Source organism: Gracilinanus agilis, chromosome 1 (genome assembly GCF_016433145.1).
Source record: "Gracilinanus agilis isolate LMUSP501 chromosome 1, AgileGrace, whole genome shotgun sequence".
Taxonomy (NCBI): domain Eukaryota; kingdom Metazoa; phylum Chordata; class Mammalia; order Didelphimorphia; family Didelphidae; genus Gracilinanus; species Gracilinanus agilis.
Window position 1 is genome coordinate 221,283,554 of NC_058130.1, and position 26,559 is coordinate 221,310,112.

Sequence of the window (26,559 nt, forward strand, 5' to 3'; positions counted from 1 at the left end):
GTTCAAACCCGGCCTCAGCCACTTCCCAGCTGTGTGACCCTGGGCAAGTCACTTGACCCCCATTGCCCACCCTTACCAATCTTCCACCTATGAGACAATACACCGAAGTACAAGGGTTTATTAAAAAAAAATCCTAAAAAAAATGAATATTAATAAATGTTAAAAAAAAAGGAGAATTGATTACAGGAAAAAAGATGTACAAAAATTACTAAAGAAAGACCCCTTTAAAAGGAGGAATTCGCCAAATGGAAAGGGAGACACAAAAGCTCATTGAAGAAAACAATTCTTTAAAAATTAGAATTGGGGCAAGTGAAAGCTAATGACTCCATGAGATATCCAAGAAACAATAAAACAAAGTCAAAAGAATGAAAAAAATAGAAGAAAATGTGAAATATCTCATCAGAAAAACAACAGACCTAGAAAATGGATCCACTAATTAAAATTTAAGAATTATTGGACTTCCTAAAAGCCAAGACCAAAGAAAGAACCTAGATGTTATTTTTCAAGAAATTATCAAGGAAAATTGTCCTGATGTTCTAGAACTGGAGCATAAAATAGATATTGAAAGAATCTACTTATTATCTCCTGAAAGGGATTCCAAAATGAAAAGTCATAGGAATATTATAGCCAAATTCCAGAACTACCAGGTCAAGGAGAAACTACTACGAGCAGCCATAAAGAAACAATTCAAATATTGTGAAGCCACAGTCAGGATAACACAAAATCTAGCAGCTGCTATTTTAGAGGATAGGAGGGCCTGGAATGTGATATTCTGAAGGACAAAGGAGCTAGGATTGCAATCAAGAATCACCTCCATAAAAATGAGTATAATTCTTTAGAGGACTTTCAAGCATTCCTGATGAAAAGACCAGAGCTGAATTGAAAATTTGACTCTAAAATAGAAGACATTAATGAAGCATGAAAAATAGGAAAGAGAAATCATAAGAAATTCAATAATGTTTATATCCCTATGTGGGAAGATGATATTTGTATCTTCAAAAAACATGATCATTAATTAGGGCAGTTAAAAGGAGTATACATAGACAGAGGGCAAGAGTGTGAGTGCAATTTGATGGGAAGTTTAAAAAATAAAACTATAGGATGAGGAAGATGATGCACTGGGAGAAGGGGTAAGGGAAAGGTAGAATTGGGTAAATTAACTTACGTATAAGAGGCATGAATAAACTTTTACAATGGAGGAGAAAATTGGGAAAAGGGGGAGGAGAATGCTTGAACCTGACTCCCATCTTAATTGGCAAAAGAGGGAAGAACATGCAAACTCACTTGGGTATAGAAATCTATCTTACCCTACAGGAAAGTAGTAGATAAAGACAAGAAGAGGAGAGAGATTGAAGGGAGACAAAATTAGGGGAGGTAGTGGTCAGAAGCAAAATACTTTAAAGGATGGACAGAATGAAAAGAGAGAGTAGGATAAACAGGGGAAGAAATTGGTGTTAGGGTTATACACAGTAATCATAACATTAAAAGTTTTTATAAGATCCTGCTCTAATAAAGCTCTCATTTCTCAAATACATAGAGAAATGAGTCAAATGTTTAAGTGTAGTTTTCAGATAAGTAAAACTAGTTATGTGAAAAAATGCTCTAACTCACTATTAATTAGAGAAATGCAAATTAAAACAACTGTGAAGTATTACTCACATCTCTCATATTGGCTATTATGACAGAAAAGGAAAATTATAAAAATTGGAGAGGAAACAGGAAAATTGAGACACAAATTAAGACACATGGGGGAGCTTTGAATTGATTCAATCATTCTGGAGGACAATTTTAAACTTTGCCCAAAGGAGTATAAAACCATATATACTCAGACCCAGTATTGGGTCTGTATGGCAAAGAGCTAAAAAATTAAAAAGAAAAGGATCTATGTGTACAAAAGTATTTATAGCAGCTCTTTCTGTGGTGGCAAAGAATGGGAAAATGAGCTGATATCTACCACTTGGCTGAGTAAGTTGTGATATATGATTATAATGGAATATTATTGTTCTATAAGAAATGGAGAACAGGAGGATTTCAGAAAAACTTACTGGAAAGACTTACACAAATTGGTACAGAATGAGGTGAGCTGAACCAATGTAAACAAAAACAGCAATATTTTAAGATGAATAACTATGACTGACTTACTATTCTCAGCAATACAATGATCTAAGACAATCTTAAAGGATTCATGATGAAAAATGTCAACTGCTTCCAGATAAAGAAATGATAGTCTGAATTCAGACCAAAGCACACTATATTTCTCTTTATTTCTTCATTTTTTTGTTTGAGTTTTCTTCCACAAAAGAACTAATATGGAAAAATGTTTCACAGGATTCCACATGTAAAATCTATATCAATTTGCTTACCATCTAAGTAAGGGGGAAGTAGAGGAAGAGGGGAAAGAATAAAGGACTCAAAATTAAGAAAAAGAAAAATAAATGTTAAAAATTCTTTTTATAAGCAATTGGGGAAAAATAAAATTTCAGAAATTAAAAAAAATTTAACTGCTGGTAAAGAGGGATTGGCAACAGTTTTTCTTTTCCAGGAGCTTTTTTTTCTCTTCACAGGAGGGGTTTGGGACCTCCTGAGAACTATATGTATCACCAATGGCTATGCTAGGAAGGTTTCTGCTCAAATTGTCATACCTGGAAAAGTGGTTGCGATGAACTTCTTGAACAGTTCCATATCATCTTCTGTATAGTCATTCTTCAACTTGGCCACCAAAGTATATCCAGAGCCAAACTTGTTCTTGAGGTACTGTGGACACCCTAGACACTTCAGCTTCCCAGCCACCATGATGGCAAGTTTGGTACATAAGGCCTCACATTCCTCCATGCTGGGGAGACAAAGGACCAGGGTTGGAGATATCTCTCCTTATGAGTAAAGGCTGTGGTCTAGATAGAGGTACAACTACGTGTACCATCTTTGGAGAGGCCAGTCTTAGCAATGTAAGTGCTCAGGACCCAGGGTGTGTTTAGGGAATAGAGAAACTCTAAGAGTCATAGGATTATAGGATTTATATAGCTGGAAGGGATTTTAGAGGCCATCTAGTCCAGTCCCCTTTCTTTGAGGAGTTCCAAAGTGTTAGTATATAAAATAAGCAGATGCTAAAATTCACTATGGGAGCTTTCATCTACCAGTTTTCTTCTGTCTCCCCACTCTAAACTCTAAGGGCTCCAAAGACCTTAGCCAAATAGCCAACATCTAAGGATCCTAGTGTGTTCCCTTTGGCAAAATTAGCCACTGGTAAGTCTCCTTTCCAGGAAACTCAAAGTCTCAGAGTTACTGATTCAAGTTTCTAGCCCCAACAGAGCCCTGCTATCCCCATTGCAGTTCCCCCCATATCCCTGTCCAAGGTACGGGCCACACCTATGGGAGGTTATGACAACGGCCTTGCCGGACTCACGGGTCCGCACCAGTGTGTCCCAGAGCAGGCGCCGAGCCACAGGGTCCATGCCAGTAGAAGGCTCATCCAGGAAGACGACTGACGGCCTTCCAATTAGGGAAATACAAGTGCTCAGCTTACGCTTGTTGCCACCACTCCATGAAGAAGGAAGCAAATAAGGAAAGAAAAGGAGGCTGTAAACAGCAGTAATTTATAGGAAATAATTCAGAGAGAACCGAAGACCTAAGTAGCACAGTGACAGATATGATTGATTGACTATGAGTCTAAAAAAGATAGCAAACTTTTCATTTAAATACATTTTCAACACATGTTCAAGAAGGGAGTCGTGTCCTTGTATCTGACCAAGCTAGTCATATTTGTGGCACTAAATTTATCTATGTTTTGAATATGTAGGCACCACAGATCATTCCTACTGTTGGCACTTGAGTCACCATAGTCTTTTGAGTTGATTGCTCCTTTAGAATAGTCCTTGTCTCTATGTATCAGGAAGGAAATTAGGACCTGGTCTTAGCCACTCAAGCTACGATGCTGATACTTCTCCTCTTCTATACTCTAGATCAGTGGTTCCCAAACTTTTTTGGCCTACTGCCCCCTTTCCAGAAAAAAAAATTACTTAGTGCCCCTAGAAATTAATTAAAAAATTTTTAATAGCAATTAATAGGAAAGATAAATGCACCTGTGGCCATCACCGCCCTGCTGGATCGCTGCAGCACCTACCAGGGGGTGGTGGTGCCCACTTTGGGAATCACTGCTCTAGATCAATAAGGAGGTAGGTCCAAGGAAGGAGCCCTGATCATAGCATCAGAATCATCAATAGCAGCTAGAATCTGAGATGGATCTAGTGTTTCTAGCAGGGGCCAATCAGTGAAGAGTATAAACTTAAAATGCAGTTTGTTCTGTATGGAATGGTGGTAGCTGGTGGTAAACTCCCTGGAGGCAGATCTCTATTCTACATCTGTTGTCATGGAGTGTGGAAGACTGACTTTGGGAAGTCTATGTGATAATATCCTAAGTCTACTGATTAGGAACTCTTTGCTCCTTCCTCATTCTGCCTCTAAGGTTTATAGATAAAGAAAAGAAGCACTAGGGAAGAATAGCATCTCACCTTAGGTTCCTTATGAGCTTGTCTGCATTGGATTCAAGGAGCAATGCCTTCAGCATGTTTTTTACATAATGTTTGATGTGATTTTCAGGAATTCCCCACAATCGAGCATACATATACATCAACTCCCTTCCTGTCATGTAGTCTAGCAGAGCATCAAGTTGAGGACAGTAACTGATTCGTCGCTGTACCTGAAATGGGGTTCAGTGCCCCAGGAAATGGTTTCAGTCAAAGGGTGGGGCTGAAAAGAAAATGCTATTTCTTTGGGTATCCACTATATCTACACAGGACCTAGAGTTCCTTCTACTGCTTAGTATCTCTAATTAATGAGATTTATTCCCCTACAATGTCCCTGCCAATATCAGGGCTAAAGGTTCTCTGCAGCTATAGCCCATTGGAATAAAATGTGAACTTCTTTACCTGGATTCACTTCAACTGGTGTTTCCTGAACATTGGATTTGTTCAGTGCTATGGAGGAATACATAAGAAGTAAAATACATGACACAATAAGGATGATGATAGGAAAGTTGAGCCATGAAGGTTATAAGATAGCAGTGAAGGGAAGGGCAAAAGCCTTTGGGGCTGCATTAGCCATTCTTCTTCCATGAGGAAGGTGATTGCAATTAGATCATAAAAGCTAGAAGAAGCAGGGCTTCTTTGCTGAATTTTTGTATGTTGGCCCATCATACTGTTGTTTCAGGGCTGGTTATTTTTGGAGTAGGAAAAGGGAGGACATAGGCAGCAGTGTGGCTGTGGGAATCTGGTATTCTTGAGCAGCAATCTTGATGTGTCTGCAATAAGGATTTAGAAAAGACAGAGATCAGGAGGGAAGTCATACCTGGTTTGGGGGTGACCTGTGAGAATGCAGAGAGGTAGAAGATGGAATGTGGAGTTTTTGAAACATCTAGTAATTTAGTGTGGTCAGGGCAATAGAGTAGGTGAAGTAATACTGAATAAGATTGGAAAGGATAAGTTAGTCCCTGATAGCTGAGAGGCTCAAATATAGGCTAAAAAGGTTTGTTTATTCCCTCAAGGCGAATCACTTGACAGTGAGGGGGAATTATGGAAGTGAAGATAATTTGAAGTTTTGTAGTTGGGATAGATGAGAGAAGGGATATAAGAGATGATAGAGATAAAAGAAGAAATATTTAAATTAAATTTTAAATTAAATTAAATTAAAATTAAATGATTGGATGTGGAAGTATGGAAAAGGGACAAGTCAAAGATGACCCACAATGGTGAATCTGGGTAACTGAAAGTGTGAATATCTCCCTAGACATTCACTTCCTAGGGAATATCTTCCCTAGAAAGAAAGTTTAGTGAAAGGGCAGGTTTAGTTCCCTAAATGAGATAATCAGCTTTGTTTGGATATGTTAAATTTGGGATATTAACAGGAAATATCCAGCAGGCAGTTTTTATAAATATATAAAATTGGAGTTGAGGAGCAAGAAGAGAATTGGCTATATAAATCCTGGAATGATCTGTATGGAGATAATACTTGAATTCCTTGGAGAAGAGGGCATGACTAAGGGAGAGAAAATGAGAGCTGAAACAACTTGTCTTGGATCACAGAGCTAGTAAGTGTCTAAGGAAGGTTTTGAACCCAGATCTTACTGACTCCAGGTCTAGTACCTTATCTGTTATGTCATGACTCGAGTTAACACATTTTCCATCCCCAGGGTCAAAGTGAGGTCACAGGCAATATACTAATCAAATTTGCAATCCCAAAAGATTTCACCTCAAATATCAATTTCCAATGCTAATAATTAAATTGGGGTGAAATGATCCTTTAGGTTAACATAAATGCTCATAGGTATTGGGCTTGCTCTATTTTTGTGGTATAATAAATATTATAATCATATATAGCTGTCTTTCTATTTGATCTGGAAATTATAGTGATGAGAGTGTATTATAGGTTAATAATGGTAAATGAAGGTTATAACAATAAGAAAGGTCCTACATATAATATTTATCACTTTTGTAATAGTAAAGAATTGGAAACAAAGTCAATGCCCATTGTGTGAGATGGAATAAAATGTGTGATTCTCAAAGTAAAATATTTGGCTTGCTCCCCACCCCACTCCACAATTCCCAGGGCAGAAGTACCTGATTGACTTTCCCAGGGGAAAGCTTTTAGCATGTTTCAATAATGTTAAATTCACAAAGAACATTTGTTGCTTATCTAACTATTCCCAGGACAAACCAGCTTGGGAAAGTACATTTTCACTTCTAACTTCAAGGACAATGCTCTCAAGAGTATTGGAGAAAATAACTTTTTGTTCTGTATATTTCACTTACTTTACCCTGAAATTAGCTCACATACTCAAAGACTGTAAAGTCACAGTCCCCTCCTAAGAAGGGGGCTGTGTGAGAAGGGAGCGAGGAATCTTGCATCAGGATTACTATAAAAATGTCTGTTTTACCTGTAGAAGCTGTAGATTGTCGTTTGGACAGTCTGCCATGCATTTTGCTATTAGAGCATTTTGACATTTAGGGCGGATTGCCATTAGGGAAGTCTGCTGCTGTCCTTATAATGCCAGCAGATTTCCATTAGGGGAATCTGCCACCTTTCTGAATGGAGAATAAAAACTGCTGCTTTATCACTGCCTCTCTCATCCAATTTATTAACACTGGGAGATTTTCAAGCTGTGCTAATCTTATCCCACTCACCATTGATTAGGGAATGGCTAAATCAATTATGGTACATGCATGTAATGTAGTATTATTGCATTGTAAGAAACAATAGATATGATGAATACATAGAATGTGACATGTGAACTGATATCAAGTGAAGAAAGTAGAATCAAGAAAAAGAACATACTCAGGGCCTACCACAATGTAACAGACCAATCAAAACTGAATGTTATAAAATTAGAATAATCAAGGGATATGAAAAGGCACCCTTCTCCCTCTTCTTTGTAGTATGGAACTATGGATACATTGTCTAACTTGTTGGATATGAAGATTAGTCTTGGTGAACTGCATATTTCTCCTCTTTTAAAGGAATTACTCTTAGGGAGAGGAGGAAGAGGATAGAGATAAACTGGGAAATGTAAGTGACATAAAAATTGGTTATTAATCAATTTGTTAAAAAATTTTAAATCCATATTTTGGACATATCAGAAAAACAAGGTTTTTCTAAATGATTCTAACTCAGTTTTTAAGAAAGTTCTAAACAAACCAAATCTTTTCATTATAGCAAATCAAATATTTATGATGTAAATGGGAAATCACAAAAATAAAACAATGACGTGATTAAATAACAAAATTTATCACAATTTATATTTAGGTCGTAGTACAAATATAATTTGGCCAAGAATCATATCTTAGTTGCAGGCACAGGATTTTGATAGACAAATGCTTAGTTTTTCTAGGTTTCTGTGGTATATATGCAACTATTTCCTTTCCAGAAAGGAAAATATTTGAGAATAAGCCATAGTGAAACCAACAATGATATGTAATCATTACACATTGTAAAGAATCCATGATTCTAATCTCTCCAGGGGTATTCTTCCCATAATGAATCTTGGGAAGAGATGGTTAGAGTGGTACTGACAATGGAGTAGAAATATTCTTGCCAATAAAATTGTTTTCTTGGTAGACTGTATTGTTTTCAAGCTATGATATTAGTGAATTTAGGTTCAAATCAAGTCCATGTGAATTGCTATTGGATTATCAACCTGTCTTTGTGGTGAAGGAAAGGGGGGCAGATATCTTAAGTTTCTCTGTTTAGGGAGAAAATTGTTCTGATACCCAAATATATAAATTAATAAAATCCTTGTAGCCTTTTGGACCCAACCTGAAATTTTAAAATCCAAGGGTTAATTTTCTTTTATCACTCTATTTGTAAGACTATAAAATATACTTTAATATCTATATTTCTGTTAATTATTTTCAAGGGCTTTAAAGCATAAAACATTTTCTGTTTGCATAGAAAATATTCATAGTGAGAGGCTACTGAGATCTTTTTTACTTCCTCAAATTTTCTTGTGCTGTTTATTGAAATGAGATTATCTTTTAGCATACCATAGTGTATATATTGAAATACTTAGAAAATCCCTTTTTTTTTAAACAACCTACAACACAATGCATCATTGAACGTCAGGATTGTTTCAGTCATTTTTCCAGCTTCCTAACTTCATCTATTTATTTATTTTAAAAACCATTACCTTCTGTCTTAGAACCAATATTGGCAATTGACAATTAGGGTTGTGACTTGCCCAGAGTCACACAGCTAGGAAGTGAATATTTCAACCCAGGATGTCTCACCTCTAGGCCTGACTCTTAATGCACTGAGCTACTTAGCTGCCTCCCCTCAACTTCATTTAAATGAAGCTGCCCTTTCCAAAATTAACATCTTCTCAATCCTCATTTTTCTAGAGCTCTCTTTATCCTATGATATTGTTAATCACCCTCCCCTTCTGTGCACTTTTTCTGGATTTTTGTCAAACTGCTCTATCTTGATTTTATTCCTACATATCTGTATCAATACAACTCTCTTTTTGGATCTTCATTTAGAAGATGTTCTTTCCACTTTGGATTTCCCCTTAGGCTCTATCCAAGACCATCTCCGATTGTCATTCTTTACTCTTTCCCTTGGTGATCTCATCAGCTCTCATAGGTTCAATGTTCATATCTATGCAGCTGATTCCTAGATCTATAAATCTGGTATTAATTTCTCTTCTGAGTTACAATCCTGTATCACCAGTTGTCTTTTGGACACATCAGATTGAATATCCTGCAATCATCTCAAACTTAACAAAATATTCATTATTCCCCCCTCCTTCAAAAAAAATTCCTCTCTTTCAAATTTTTCTGTTACTGCTAAGAGTATAACCATACTCTACATCACCAAGGTTTGCAATCTTGGTGTCATTGTCTACTCCAGATTTGCATTCACCCCACCCCACAATCTATTAACAAATATCATTTCTATCTTTATAACCGTGACCCCTTCTCTCCTCACATAGCTATTACCTTGTTCAGGCTGACTTCACCTCTCATCTTGATTATTCCTACTATAGTTCTTCTCTATTCTAGTCCATCCTACACTTAACTGCCAAAATGATTTTCCTAAAGTTTAGGTCTGACCATGTCACTGCCCTACTCAGTAAAGCTCCAATGGCTGCCTATTACCTCGAGACCAAATGTCAAGTCTTCTGTTTGATACTGAAAATTCTTCACAACCTCATTCATCAATACCTTTCCAGGCTTCTTATACTTTAACCCTTTCCATATATAAACAGATACACTGGCCTACTTGCTAGTTCCAGAATGTGATACTCCAGCTCTTATCAACATACCTTTGTACTGGCTGACTCCCATACCTTGAATGCTCTCTTATTATCTCTGCCTCTTAAGTTTCCTGACTTCCTTTGAGACTCAGCTCAAATTCTACTTTTTGTGGAAGGCTCATCTTTGTTTCTCTAGCTACTAGGGCCTTCCCCTATGAGTTTTTATCTACTCTTTATATAATCTTGTATCTACCTATTTATTTTCATATTGTCTCTCTCTTTAGAATATAAATCCCATGAGAACTGTTTTTTTTTTTTGTATTTGCTAATCTTCACATCCTCAAAATTTAGGTAATGCCTGGCACATATTAAGAGTTTAATAAATGGCCATTGATTGAATAACATATTAAAGTCAGATCACCGGAGTCAGGATATTCTTTTTGTGTTTTTTATTAGCAAGGCTGTCTGCCCTCATGGCTAGGAGATATAGCTTAGTTGGTTTTTTTTAATTATAGAAGCAAACTTTGATTCATTACATAACTATATTCATAGTCTCTCTGTTCTACCATCTCTGGCAATCACAAATTTTCTGATTTTGCTTCATGTTAGTGGATTATTATTTTTATCAATTCTTTTTGCTTAAGCTTTCTTGCCAGCCACGTTAATTATGAAGCACATACAACATATGTCCCAAATGCTGAGGATATAAATAGAACCAAAACAGTATTTCTGCTCAAGGGACAATCACTCATATTTCTAAGGATTTTGGTCTGTACATAAAGACGAATCCATCTTCTTCATCATTGAGAAAATTACCTAAAATGGAATCAACCATTTTAAAGAGTAGTAAGTGCTCACTTTCAGAGGTATTGAAACCCAGTATAGAGGTCAGGGATGCTGTAGAAGGAGATTCATTCATTAGGTGGAAACTTAACCTTCCATGGTCCATTCTAAGACTCTATGAGCCCATGAACCAGCAATGTTAATCTGGGGAAGAGAAAGTTTTGTTGGAGGGTGGCAATGGTGGGAGTGAAGGCAGTATAGGGTAGCTATCTTTAAATGATTAAAAAGGCGATTGTGTGCAGAAGGATTAGTTATTCTTTTTGGAAAGTTAGAAACAGGAAAAATAGTAGAAGTTACAGAGAGGCAGGTTCCTATTCAATATAGGGAAGAGATTTCTGAATAAAGAGTTATCTAAAAATGGAATGGGCTCCATGGAGACATAGGAACCTCAAACAGAAAGTGTATAACCATCCACTGGTAAATGGTTGAGAAGATTCATGCATTTGGCAGATTAGATGACTTTCAAAGTCTTTTCCAACTTGAAGATTTTATAAATTGGAAATCTTTAGCCTAGAGAAGACTGGAACTGAATAGCTACTTTTAAAAGTATGTATAATTATATTGTGTGGAAGGGGAATTGGATTATTTTTAACTTCTTTTTTTGCAGCTTCAGACAGAAGAATAATCGCTAACTTGTTAAAGTTACAAGGAAATGAATTTTGAGTACAGAAAAGGCTATCCTTCACTGAGTAAATGTCCTTCTGGGAGACTGAAGTTAAGAGTAAGTTCAGCATAGCACAAATTGGTTTGATGTGAAGGATGTCAACAACCAGCTCCCTTTTGTCTTTTTTAATCATTTTTATTTATTTATCTGTATTCATATTGTTTAGATGGATCCCTTAGGGCAGACTTATGGAAGAATATGATATGTACCACAGTCACAAAGTAAAAGCAGACAAGGATGGGTTAAAATCTGTACCACTCGACAAAGTATGGCTCTCGAGCCATATCTGGCTCCACCTCCCAACCTGCCAGTCTGGGCAGAGCCCCAGGATGTGCCCCAGGGGGGCCTTCAGTCCCCGCCCGGTATTCCAGCGCCTTCTGCCTCCATCCTCCTCCTTCTGCAGGTGTTTATGGCTCTCACGGCCAAAAAGGTTGCCAACTGTTGCACTAGAAGATCCTACTCACACTAATGAGAACACAGATCCCTGTGATTGTTAAGTACATGCTGTATTTCCCCCCCAAGAATATAAGCTCATTGAGAAAGGCAAGAGGAATATTTTTTGTTTTGCAAATCTAGTGTCTGGCAAAGTGGCTTGCACACAGGTACTTAATAAATATTCATTGAATTGATGAACATAAGACATTTGGAGCTATGCTAACATAATTCAATCTGGGCTATTAGGGGTTGTGGAGTAAGTAAATAAGGAGTGGAAGACAATCTTAAAATTATAAGTGGAACTCATGAACAGGTTCTCCATTCTTGATCAGCTTAGAAAACAGGTCCTTGTTGGTACATGTGAGGCTCATTAAGGTAATAAAAAAGCTATAGATTTGCTGACCTGGGTACACCTATTTATTTATATACTTCTATATGATTATGGATCTGTAATCTTATACTATTTTTCTGTGCAGAATGAGACCCACACATACCTTGACTTCCCGATTGATTCTTGTCCATGTCCTTTCATAAATCCTCTAAGGGAAGCTATCAAAAACACTGGATATTGCTTTCTCTGATTATTGTAATGTTTTTTATACTAATGCAACACAAACTATCTTGCTATTATAACTTCCTCTCAAGCCTACTTCCTTTTCCACTTAGGCTTGTCTTTTATACATTTAATGTCTAAATGTCATCTTTGTTAATATATTATAGCCTATATTCATTTATGTTGTGTTCTTCCATTGCCCTTTGGGCCATCTGCCATTTTGACTCTTTGAAGTCAAAGGGTCTTTTTATTGTCTTATTATTTAAAGCTATATAGCTTCAGTGGGAGTATATTAGTGCATAGGCTTTGAAATTTCTGCCCAATTTTTCTAGACAAGGGAAACATTTCTAAGTTGAGTTGTCTGAAAATGGATGAGTTTATCTCTTTAGTTAATGGGACATCAATGGGAAATGATGAAGCATAAGGTGGCTGACTTTGTGATGGATAAATGTACTAGAGAGAGATTTAATTAGATAAAGGTTTTCTAAGGTCTTTTAATAGATTTTCAAGTATAGTTAAGATTTGGTCAGCTGGAGAAGAGGGGAATGGGTATTCTAAGAAAGAATTTGGAGACACAGGGAGATCACCGGTCTGGTTAGCATAGAGCAGTGATGGTGAACCTTTAAAGATAGAGTGCCAGGCTTCAACCCCCTTCTATCCCCCCCCCACTCCGACTGAATTCCATGCCTCCCCACTTTACCCCAGATAGCAGAGGGAGGAAGCTCCCATTGGGCTGCTGGGCAGAGGGGTGGGGGAAGTGAGGAATGTTCTCAGGAGCATGGAGAGGGAGAGGGGAACAGATCCACCTCAAAGCCCTCTGACTTTCTAGTAATGAACTCTGGAGGGTGACTGCAGGCATGCCCACAGACAAAGCTCTATGTGCCCTTTTTGGCACATGTGCTATATAGGTTTGCCATCACTGGCATAGAGGGTTTATATCACAGAATATTTTCACATATGAGGTGACAACTATACCTCCAGGTAGCTTAAAATATTACATTTTGATTGGTATAAGATACTAAGCTCAAGCTACTTTATTGAAAGATATAGTCATATAATTCTTTGTCACTTTTTCAATAACCAACATTAGTATTAATCAGCTACTTCTGCCTGAATTTCAGACACTACAGTATGAGGTCTATTACCTATGCTACAGATGTTTCCCTAGGAATAATATAATTCAGTAGTTCTGTCTCCCCACCTCCCCCCTGCCCCACACTCCATGAGATTCAACAAGATACATTCTAGTCAGACCATTAGGTGAGGTTACTTTTATTTTAATGACATATTTTTGCTCAGTTGCTTCCATAAATACCCCCAGTACTTTCTTCCTATGAATCCAGACCTCTCAGTGTGGTCTCTAACCCCATATATCTCAGGCAATCACATCATTTTGGATCCTAGTAGTAATATCTTACCGTCCTGATTTGGCTGCTGATGCTAATGCCACTGAAGTATGCATTCCCACTGCTTATGGTTTCATCTCCAGTCAACATTTTGAATGTGGTGGATTTCCCAGCTCCATTGAAACCAAGTAGCCCAAAACATTCTCCTCTCATGATTGCTAGAGAAATGTTGTTCACAGCCAAGACAGGAACCTTCCGATAATATATCTGAAAAACCCCACAGATTATAGTACTAAAGAAATAATGCCTTTAAGTTAAGAACAGCAACTGTAAATCAGTGTGTATAAGAAACCCTTCCATTTTTGAAGGTTAATAATACAAAAAAAGTATTTTTTTTTTGCATAGGCTACTTCTCTTCCCCCTAAAGAAACAACAGATGCAGATATCAAAGATCTGCTACAGTGCTACGCATTTTTAATGCCCCTGGCTAGTAGAGCCTAGGACAACTCTGACCACCAACTAGCTTTACCTTCACGAGGTCTCTAACAACCAGAGGAATCTCCAGGGCTACCATTGCTTCTACAGGATAGTCTCTAACTTTCTTCCTCTCCTTTGTCACATCTTTATCCTCAATTATTCCTTTATTACGGTGCTGTCTCTACATTCCAAAGACAAAGAATAAAGTTATGGATACCTTTCAGGCATCTTGGCAAAGCACGCTAGCTGGTGGGAGACAAGTGTGGTAAAGGGTTTGTGGGGGAGACATATGAAGACAATACTAGCTTCCCAGTTCCTCAACCTACTCATTTCCCATAATACTTCTCCACACCATTGACTTCCAAGGTACTTCCTTCCTCATTGAGTTTAGGGCCTGCAGACTTATTTTCTTTAAACTTGCTAATTTCCCATTTTTTAACTTGTTTTTCCATCCCATTAGCTCCATATAAAGAATTTCATACACTTGATCAAATCTTCATACACTTAAGAATTCAACATCCTTGTTTCTTAATCCCTTAATCTGGTCACAAATTTTTATCATTCTGTGTTTCCCAGTTTATTCTAACCATGACTTTCAATCTTTCCACCCCCTAACTTATTTCTCAAAGAGGCTATATTGCTCTTGCAAGGGCTAGATTTTTCTCTCTTCACTCCTCAGTGATCCAGTTCAATTATTATCTTTTACACTCTACCACAGTGCTTTTTAGAGACCCTGTGCTGTGCCCCACTCCCCTTCCCCTCACCTTGCTCCTATTGTGCTACTGAGCAGAGGGGTAGGTGAAGTGAGGAATGTTCTACCTTTCTAGTAATGAACTCTGGTGGGTGAAGGACACACATGCCCACAGAGAGGGCCCTGTATACCCTTTTTGGAACATGTGCCTTAGGTTCACCACCATGGCTCTATTACTTTGCCCCTTTGTTCTATCACTGATTATACTGTGCCAAACGACAACCTTAGATTATTTTTTTTAATTTTTTAAAATTTAGAATATTTTTCCATGGTTACATAATTAATGATACCCACTCCCTTCCCTCCTCTCTCCTGAAGCTGACAAGCAATTCCACTGGGTTATACATGTATCATTGTTCAAAACCTATTTCCATGTTATTCATATTTGCAGTAGAGCGATCTTTTAACATCATATCCCTATTGAACTACATGATCAATCATATGTTTTTCTTCTGTGTTTCTGTTCCTACGGTTCTTTCTCTGGATGTGTACAGCATTCTTTCTCATAAATTCCTCTGGATTGCCCTGAGTCATTGCATTGCTGCTAGTAGAGAAGTCTATTACATACGACTGTTCCATAATGTATCAGTCTCTGTGTACAATAGTCTCCTGGTTCTGCTGTTGGATTATTCTTACTATCTATTCCCATTGCTCCTATTCAAGTAAATGGAACTGAAGAAAATCAGGAAACCACTGATTAGCTTTCATGTGGGTTCATGAAACCACTTTGGCTGATCCACTACAAATTCTTGCTACATAATCTCAACTAGACTCACCGGATAGCAAGACAATCCTTTTATAACTCCATAATCAATTGACTATCTTATCACTAGGGAGAACTTTTTATACTTCCTTAAGTTTCCCATGGTACATGGTCCTCTTTCTTGGAGGATCTTGCTTCATACCTCACTGAAAAAATGGAGGTCATTTGCTGAGAGCCCCCTCTACTTATCTCATATCACTCAGTTCTCTACCACTACTATTTCTTGCTTTGTCCCTGTCTCATAGGAAGAGATGGCCCTCTTTCTCCCATAAGGCAAACCCTTCTAAATGCCTCCTGGACATCAATTCACATCCCATATTTTCTTAGCAGGTGGCCCTCTCCAATATCCCCACTCAGAAGACTAATTTTCAATCTATAGCTACTGGCTTCTTTTCTGCTACCTAGAAATATACCCAGGTGTTTCCTATCCTTAAAAAACCTGGTCCAACCTTCCCTGCTAGCGAACATCTCATATTTCTTCTACTTCTTGGCTAAACTCCTGGAGAAATCCATCTAAATTCTTTCTTCTTGTTCAGTTGTTTCAGTTCTATAGATTCTTTGTGACTCCATATTGGAGTGGTTTGCCACCTCCTTCTCCAACCCATTTTACAGATGAGGAAACTAAAGCAAACAGGGTAAAACGACTTGCCCATCATCACATACCTAATATGTATCTGAGGGCGAATTTGAACTCATTTCTTCCAGACTCCAAATTTGGCCGTCTAATCACTGCTCCATCTAGCTGCCCAAGGTGGCTCCAAAACTCCCATGCCCCATCAGCCTGACCAACCCACTCCAGTTGGGGGGATCCTTGGGAAGGGTCTAGCTCACATCCAGAGTCTCCGAAAACACAGACTTATACCCTCTGGGCCAACCCTGGGACCTGGTACTTCCTGGAGACGATCTCCGTCTTTCCCTCACACCCCCTCCCCCCATCTTTATTTCCACCACCGTGGTGGGGGAAAGTGGGAGAAGAGCGAAGTGGGAGATGTGAGTGGAGCCCACGCTCCTAATCCCCCTGCGCATCCAGATTTCCGCAGTCCCTATGGTTGGGTCTGCACGATGTGTGGGAGCGGGCTTAGGGTTGGTTGGGCACGCCCAGTGTGGCTTCGCGTTCCTAGCCCACCGACACAGCCTTTAGAGCCAATCCTTATACCGAAGCCACGGATCCAGCTTGCTAACTTCTCTTACATACGTCGTTCCAACCTTTCAGAAGGTTTACCTTGGAGATTTGCTGAGGACTGCAAATAGGTACGGTCCAGCGCGAGGTTTACACCCACTTCACCTGTGTTTTCTACGGCTAGCAAGAGCTCACCCCACGCTCTGAAACTGCCCTTCCCCTCGCTCTCTTCTAAACCCTAAGAATTCTGGCTTCCAACTTTATTTACTTGAAACGGTTCCCTTTAGTTACAAAACGAATGAGCTTTTCTTGATCTTCATCCTTGCTATCTCTTCATCACTACACTCTTCTGTGGACTCCTTTATGCTTTGGTGATAGTGTGCCTGCTTTGTTCTCTTTCTACCTGTATGACCACACCTTCTCAGCCTCTCTTGCAGGACATCCTTTTTCCAGGTCAACCCATTAATCTTGGGCATCCCTCAAGGGTCTATCCTGTGCCCTCTTCTCTTCTTCCTCTACCTTGCCTTGTTAGTTCATCACCTTCCACAGATTCAATTCTTCATCTTCATATTGATGATTCGCATATCTACTAATTATTTAGATTTATTTTACCTCCTATCTTGCATCACTAACTCCTTATTGGACACCTTGACCTAGATGTCCTGTAGGCATCTCAAAATCAACATATCCAAAACAGAACTTACTATCTTTGAGCACTACTCACTCTTCCCATTGTCTCATGCCTGGACTAACTGAAAGAATCTTCTGAGCTGCTTCAAGTCTTTCCTCACTCTAAGTCTGTCCTCTAAATCTGTCTTCTACCCAGCTGCCAATGGGATTTTCCTTTACGAAGGTCTAACCATATCCTCCCTACTGGTTAAGCTTCAGTGGCTCTAGGATCAAATATTAAGTCCAATATGACCAGTTAATATACGTATTATGAAAAATGTTTTTACCAATCACCCTGGCACTCTGTTTATGATATATCTCCATTCCTATTACATTATCAAGCATCCTGCCACAAATATAAGAAATATGTCTGACAAAAGAATTATCTTGATAGGATAAATTATAGGAGTTTAAATCTCCTTATTTCTAGAACAAATATTAAATACTGTTTGACTTTTAAAATCCTTCACAACCTGGGCCATTCTTATCTTTTCAGTCTCCTTCATATATTCTATAATACAACACAATGGCCTTCTTGTTGTTCCTCACCCACAATACTCTGTCTGCTGGCTCCATGTCTTTTCACTTGATTGTCCTTCATGCTTGGATTGCTATTCCTCTTTGTTTCCTCTTTTCAGCTTCTCTGACTTCTTTTAAGATTCAGCCCAGATTCCACCTTCTGTAAGAGGCCTTCTTATGCCTCACATTTATAATGTATAGATCTTGTGCATATATATATATGCATATATATAGTATATATATATTGTTTCCCCATTAGAATTTATTTCCTTGAGGTTGGAAATTATATTTTTATGTATCCCAAATAATTAGCATAATATCTTACACACAGTAAAAGCTTAATAAATATCTATTGTTGTTGTAGATGATAATGATAGGTTTTCCAAATATTATCTCAGATCTTAGGTATAAAATAAACTTTGTCCTCTAGGTCTGAAAGCTGATCTCTTACTTCCATGATCAAGGAATACCTATTCTTTTCCAGAAATGGAAACGTTATAGGCACACTAATAATTTTTTATAAAAATAAGTTATATGTCTCAGGAAAACAAAATGACCTGGGCCCCTGAGACTACTGACCTGAAGAAGGAACTTGAAAGAAATCTTCCCTACTGGATAGAGCCCCAGGTAGCTCCATAATTTAGGAGTCTCAAAAGACAAGTCTTTTTCCTATGTAGGCCATGGATGACTATAAGAAATAAACTTTCTATCTAAATAAATCAATAAGTTTGATCTTACAAATTCTACTGTTGTATATCATGTGCCTCATAAAAGTCCATGGACTGTTGGGTAATAAAAAGCAATAGGAAAGTATATGCTGGCCCAAAGAGTAAAAAATTGACCAAAGTCAAAGCCTTCTATAATATCTTCTATTTTTCTCCTCCTTATGAGACCATAAACCTGGAGTATCACTTCTTCTAGCCCACTTTCTTCTATGTTAAACAAGACTCATGTTTGCTTTTCTGGAATGTCATTTTGATGAAAGATGTTCAGCCAATCAAGGCTTTGTGTGCAGAGCTTGGCTTCTAAAAAATGGCTGTGGACAGGAGAGTTGGCTGAGCTCTCTTTGGTTGTTCCTTCCTGTGGCTTATTTTCCTCATTTCTCATAACAAGTCATAAAAGCAGTTTGTTTTTTTCAATCTAGAAATCTAGAGTGCAACAAAAACTACAATGGGCATGAGGATACAATGAAGGTAGATACAAAGCATTTATAGACAACTACAGGTACATAGAATTTATATTAAAACTATTATAAGTTTCAGTTAGAGATCCCTTGAATCTGGAGCCCTCATTGAAGTTCCCTTTCACCTATTCTGTAACACATTTAATTATGGACTGTCTTCTATTGTGCTAGTCATGAGATTAGGGAGAGAGATGGACATATTAATTTCTTTGAGCTTCAGTTTTGATTATTCAGAGAAACCTCTAACTGCTGGGATATGTGCAAGTCTCTCTTTCCACTTAACGGGGCCAGTACAATGGGAGCAAAAATTCCATGTTCTGAGAAAAGTCTTACAGAAAATGTTATGTTCCTAAAATCACAAGCTTAATTACTTACCGAATACCAACCTCTGTAGCAGTAAAAGAACATGAAGCGATCCAAAAGGTTTTTCAATCTCCAGGATTTGCTCTCAATAAAGAAAAGCAGTAAAAGGAAAATAAGGCCTGAAATAGCCATTGCGATAATATATTTTCCAATCCCATTACCCATCAATGAATAAAAATTCTTCTCATATATAATACCTGAGGATAACAAAAACAGATGTACTCATTGTTAGGGTGATCTGATTTATTTCTCCCTTATCTACCATATTTGGAAAGGCTCTTTATCACAAATGTTTCCTCTAATTTTTTAAAGTTATGATGATCATGTTACATAAAGCTATCTAAAACTAAGAAGGCTGGACAGCATTTAGCATGTTAATGTAACAAGAAAAAATGCCAAGAACATATTTAATAAAATGATAGTATGGTATAATGATAAATGTGCTAGACTGGGAAATTGGAAATGTATTTTTATTCTGCTTCAGATTTTTGCCACAGCTAAATAGTTTAACACCTCAGCACAGGGGTAATAATGACAATATTTATACTAACTACCTCATGGGTCTGATAAGAAAATGCTTTTCAAATCTTAAGATGCAATATAAATGTGAATTTTTATCATTATCATTTGCCATAGTATTAAATGACTGTAAGGCATAAATGATAAAGAATTAACTTAAATGTAATTAATATAACTTCTTTCATAATCTACTTTTCAGCTTTTCTCTTCCTGTTTGATTAACATGTTATCAATGTCAGTAGTTTTCTCTGATGCTATGTAAAGTTTAATCCTCATCTATCTTTCTTACATAAAAGGAAAGGTATATATTAAAAAAAAGGAAGGTACTAGAACTTGCTCCTTAATATCTGGGGCTCCTGGCTGAGTCATGGATCATATCCTGACCCTCCAGAGATCTGGTTATTTCCTCTTTAGTGTCTGTCATGCTTGCCTCAATTTCCCTTGGCTCTCTACCATTCCCCTCACTGTCAAGTTAAGCCTTATGCTTAACATTGTGAAAGTTAAAATGTGACAGATAATGGCTATTTCCTTGCTGACTGGACTCATCTCTTCTGTAGAAACCTCTAAGCCCCATAAAAAAGTTTTAAAGGGATTGGGACAATTACAAAATCATAGATAATGAAACTTAATCACTCTAGAAATGATTGGTAACAAATTCTTTCTGAACCTCTTAGGTGAAAGCATATTGACTCACTCTTCTGTGATGAGAAAAATGATGGGCACCATTTATATAAGTTCCAACATTGTTCAAGGAACAGGTTAAGGGAAAAAATACCTGGAGAGGAGACATAGCTTATGAGAAGAGTGGGAAACCTTTTTAAAGGAGAAGAGCCTTATGGGAGTGGTGTGTGTGTGTGTGATAGAGAACAATGCTGTTAAAGCAGAAAAGGCCACTAAACTGTACATAAAGATTCCAATAGGCCACATATAAGACTTAGTTTTAAAGTGTAATGTTATCTATTTTTTTGAATTTTTGTTTTGTTAAATATTTTCCAAGTATATTTTAATTTGGCTTGGGCAACACTTATTAGTATTCCTGATAGCTGTCTGACACCTGTGTTAGAATGTAATATAAAACTTTTTAGATGTATGTACACAAATTTGCTGGTTAACTGAAATAGGGGAATGGAATGCCACTGTGGGGCCCAAAGAATGAAGATAATTTTCTCAACAATTTTTATAACTTTCTAGTTAATCTAAGCCTCTGCTTCCCTCAGAATCCCAAACAGGTAGCATTTCTGGCTAATCATGTCCTTTTGACATCATCTACCATCTTCAGTAAGCAAATAATATAATTTTTTTTAAAAAGCAGAGGCCAAATAACATTATTATTAGAGTTCTTCATTTAACTTAATGATACTCTTCTTGTTGGCAGTGAATCCCTACTCTTTTTTATCTTGTGGTTTTGACTTCTGTCCTGCCATCTTCAAGCCACAGTTCTTACCTCAGTTAGTCAGTGTCTCTGGGCCTGTGTCCATAGGCATGCAGTCTGTAGCCATCATTTCTTGACCTGATCCTTCTCCCATTTCCCCATCACAATGACTAAGCTTTCTTTTTCTTTTTCTGTTTTTTTTTAAATGAATCTACTTGACTTTGCAAGACCTCATGCCTGGAATGCATTCTTTTTTCTTTCCAAACTCAGCTCAAACTCTACATTTTACATGAAGCCTTTCTTGACTTTCCCAAGTTGCTAGGAACATTTCCCCTCCAAATTAAATTGTATTTGTGTATATTTTTAATATGTACTTATATTTGTACAATTTATTTCTCTTATTAGACTATAAACTACTTGAGGGCAAGGAAAATTTCATTTTGTTTTTGTATCCCTAGTATCACAGTACCTGGAACATTGTAGGTGCTTAATAAGTGTTTGCTTAATTCATTACTTGCCTGTTACTTGGAATCATGTTTTCTGCTTTGAACCTTCTTTTGCTAATTAACTGGACTCTGACCTGGACTTATGGTACTCATGTACTTATCCGTACATTTGATGTTCATACCTTCAATAAGCATCATAGAATCATGGAATCATAGCTTTAGAGGTAGAAGAGATCTTAAAGGTCATTGAGCCCAATCTTCTCATTTTAGAGATGAGAAATTGAGATCTAGAGAGGCTAACTGACTTGCCAAAAGATATGTAGCTATTAAGTATCTGAAGAGGGATTTGAACTCCAAGCCTATCATTCTATCCACTATATATCATGTTGCCTCTTAGAACCCTAGTTTACCAATTAGACTTATACTGATTACTGATTAGACTATTCTATTCTATCTTGTGGCCACTCATGACCTAATAAAATAATTTTCAACTATACATAGATGAATAGAAGCTATACACGGAAATATTTTAGATTATGGACATTTGGGCTTGCATGCAGCTCATAAGTAACAATGCCCACAGTTCCCTTTCTTCCACCCCGTCTCACCCTACCCCTTATCTCCATTTCCATGACATAGTTGATTGTGTAGGCAGGTGAGTCACAGAACTGGGCTAATTTACCTCCATAAGAATTTTACAGAAAAACAATGAGGCCACAATTTTAGTGAAGAAGGTCTGTGAACCAAGGATGCTGATCAGGGTCTCTATTTGAGATGGAGACTTTCTTGCCCTTTTGTCCAACATCATAGAACTTTTAGGACTAGTCTAATTTATTTCAGACTACCTTAAATTCTTCTGTGTCAGGGTTTTCAGTTACTGAAAGCTGCAGGTTTATCTCCTGGGATAATTCACTAGAGGTATAAGGTCAGAAAGAATATATATTAAGCCACCAGTTTATCTTTGGCTTGATGACCCATTAAGCTATAATTCTTTTCCTATGCTAAAATATTCAGTATAGGAGTCACAGTCTAAAGATTATTTTTGGATTAAAGAGGCGAAGATACCTGTAAACTACCTTTTCCCTTAGACACAGAATTTAACTGTTTGCTTTCTGACATTAGTTCAGGCTCAGAGGACCCCATGATTCCACCCCAGCTCAGCAGTGAACTAATGCTCTGAAAGAATCAATGTAACTAATTTTTTGGAGAGCAAACTACTACTATCTCCTTTGAAGCATTAGCCATTTATGTTTTTCTCTGAGGTCATAAATTGCTTCACAGAGTCTCCATGCTGAGGAAACAACTTCTGTACAGACAATGGTCCTAATTTTCACTCTATCTCTTCTACTTCAGCCACTAAATATGGAAGGCTTAAAGAGAAGGAACTGTTACTCCAGCCTGGATACTCACCTTTACTTTCACAATCTTTGGAAGCAACAGAGGTACAGTATTTCTGAGCTTTGTAGTTCTCATAGAATCCACTGATAGACTTCCCCAGGTTGTGATTGGGAAATACCATAAATATATTATCCAGTAATTCAATGGAGGAATTCGTCATTACTACCACTATGATAGAAAGGTTATAGATTACCTTCTACTACAAGAAACATGACTCCCCACTACACCCAAATTAGGTTCATGGAATTTCTAAACTACACATGATACTTACCGGTAGGTCTTGTTTTCCTGAGGGCTGGTTCTATAGGTATATATCTAGCATGACAGAGTTCTGAAATAGCCTTTGGATGCAGTAAAAATTTTTAGGTGATGACCGCTTTTTCTGTGATGAGGAAGCCCACCTGAACCAATTATCACATTTCAATTTTGACTCAAGGGTCAGGAAGAAAGCAAAAGTGCTAGAAGGCACATATCCTAGGATAAGAGTTGTCATCTTTTTAAGGGATGAGCCATTTTTTTTCATTCTTAGACTATTAACTTCAGTGATATTTAAATATACACACATATATGTACATACACATTCATATATGTACTAGGGAGATTTTATGCCTTCATCTTTATTGGATTACTTTCTTTTATTTTTGGTTTATATGGCCTGGACAGTAAAAGGAGGAGCTTTGGTATATCTTACGTGATTTTATCAGGTTATCTCTCATCTTGGAAAGCCTGGCTCTGAGGGGATCTATTATGAGACAGGAAATGGCAGAGATAAGAATTGGATTAAGTCCTGGAAGGAAAGTGGTGGGACACTGAGAAGATCCACGTGAGTAACAGATGCAGTATCTATGCTTTAGGAAGTGTAGGGAAGGTACAACATGAAAATATTGAGTCTGAATTTTATGGGCCTCTAAATTTAATACTGTTTGCTAATTGTTCATAGTATATAATGTGAATGCATGTTAATGAGATAAATCAGTAAACAAACCATATATGTGTAGGATGTTCTAAAAGTCTTAGTGCAGTTTTAAGATTAATAGATTAAATAGAGATAGTTGCTAACTCTTGAACTAGGTTTTAAAAAGAAGAAAATTAGATTTCTATTGCAGAGGCTTATGCTTCTTGAAGTTGCTTCCTTCTTTCCTCTACCTTTATATTTGTCCTATGCTTGTTTCCTGGGTGTATCTGTCTCAACTCCTGAATAGATGCACTGTCTTCTACTGATTCTGTCTTTCCAATGATAGGAAATTGAGGGGGATGGAGAAAGAGGAATGAAGAGACTCTCTTCTTACCCTAATTCTTTCTTAGTGGCTTATGGACTAATCTTATGAACATTTAACCTTGCCTTCAAGAGTCAAAAAACCTTATAAGAAAGGCTTCTCTCTTTGATCCTGAAAGAATCATGTTTGTTCCCTAGGGAAGTAGTTCCTCTGACTGATTTCTTTTCTTTTTTTTTTTTTCTGATTCTTTGTTTTAAACCCTTAACTTCTGTGTATTGGCTCCTAGGTGGAAGAGTGGTAAGGGTGGGCAATGGGGGTCAAGTGACTTGCCCAGGATCACACAGCTGGGAAATGTCTGAGGCTGGATTTGAACCTAGGACCTCCTGTCTCTAGGCCTGACTCTCAATCCACTGAGCTACCCAGCTGCCCCCTCTGACTAATTTCTTAAATTATAAGGGTGGCATTAGATTCATCTTCTGAACTTTGGCCTAGGGAAAGGAGAATGTTAAAGTTTAAATGAAATTTGAAACCCCATTTTAAAGCGGAAGAAACTGAGGATATGTATGCCTCAGTGCCATACAGTGAGTTGTTACAGTCAGAACCGGAATCCAGATCTGAATCGTAAGGTCCAATTATGTTTTCATTACCTCATGACTATCTCTTATGTTTTAGGACCATCTACTCTTGAAACTAGTGGGGAAAGATAAGAAGATGGGTTGGGGATGGTAATTGGGAGAAAATAGAGGTCAGTGTCAAAAGTGAAAAGAACTCTCATTTGAACCTTAAACAATCTCTTTGGCATGTGTGCTCCAATAGGAAGAGAGAACTAAGGTTTTCATACCCTACCTGAAATCTGGAAAAATAAAAAACATTTGGCTGGTAAATTCATGGGAAGTATAAAATCTAGAATTTAGATGAAAGCTCTTTTCTCAAGTCTAAGATTGATATGTCAAAATTTTATCCTTAGGAAAAAAGAAATAGTTGTATGACCAGGTATTAGCACCATCAAGGATAGCAGTTGTAAGATTTAAATTAATATCCAATAACTCCAAGTATTATATTTTTATAAGACTGATTAATAATCACTTGAAGTAAAAAAAAATAAAAAGAACAAAAGTAAAAACCTGAGCTGCAAAGTATATCTAGGAAAAGGAAAGCATGAAGCTGACCATAGCTGGCCTGAATTGTGATGCCATTATGGGCATGTGGGTGTAGTGTGGTTGGGTACTATGGAAAAGAGAAACAGACTTTTAGAATTGGGAGGGACTTCAGATGCTAGTATCTAGTCCAACCCATACCTAAAAAAAATTAATCCTCTCTCTAATACATCCATCAAGTGGTCATCAGGCCACTGCTTGAAGATATCTAATGATATCTAATGCCTCCTCTCCCACTATCTTTCCTTTTATCTTCCACTTCTAATGAAGGGGGATCCACTATCTGCCAAAGGTAATCATTTTACTTCTATACAGTTTAAACTATTAGGAAGTTTTCTCCTAATATCAAGGTTAATTTTGCATCTTTGCAACTTTATATCCATTGATTTTGGTTCTGGTCTCTGGATTCAAAGAAAAGTGTATCCTCTTCTGTACATAATGGCCTTTCAAATCCTTGGAGATGACTAGTTTCTTTTACACTTGACATCTCTCTTCTACAGACTAAATTTAAACAATTCTTTTAACATCTCATTATTTTAATCATATCATTATTTTAAGTTCTAACTCAATTCCTATGCCTCCAGCCTAAACCTTCCTCCACCAACCAAGCACAATGAGGAAACCCCATAGTTTTATAGAGGAGAGCCCAGAACTACCTGTCTCACAGATAGAAAAGCTTCCCTGCCTTGATACCAGATGAAGGTAGAGTAAAGCCAGAGAGCAGTGTATCACTTTATAAGATCTTTGAATATGGGAATGTCTACTAGCATCCTTTGCTTGGACCTAGCCCCCATGACTAACAGACTTACATTACCTCTTCCTTCTCTGAAGTGATAAGTCCAGTGCTCCTTGAGTAAGCCATGCACTTCCCCAAACTTCAAATCATTTTCTGTTTTCTCATTCCCCTTTCACCTCAATCCTATCCTTCCTATGTATACTTTAGCCTTATCTGCCCCTTCTACTATGTTCTCTGGAGCTAATTCCACAGGTAATAAATTTCTTTTCATGTTAGATTTGTTTCTTAA

General features: G+C 37.4%; 1 protein-coding gene across 1 annotated transcript in view; it reads right to left on the reverse strand.

The window, feature by feature from the left end:
• The window catches only part of LOC123234361 (phospholipid-transporting ATPase ABCA3-like), a 208,750-nt gene that overhangs the window by 12,080 nt on the left and 170,111 nt on the right, over nucleotides 1–26,559 (reverse strand). The window contains 7 exon segments of the mRNA XM_044660271.1: nucleotides 2,643–2,833; nucleotides 3,367–3,537; nucleotides 4,509–4,696; nucleotides 13,653–13,847; nucleotides 14,110–14,238; nucleotides 19,438–19,622; nucleotides 23,173–23,328. Of these exon segments, the coding sequence (XP_044516206.1) occupies nucleotides 2,643–2,833; nucleotides 3,367–3,537; nucleotides 4,509–4,696; nucleotides 13,653–13,847; nucleotides 14,110–14,238; nucleotides 19,438–19,622; nucleotides 23,173–23,328 (1,215 nt within the window).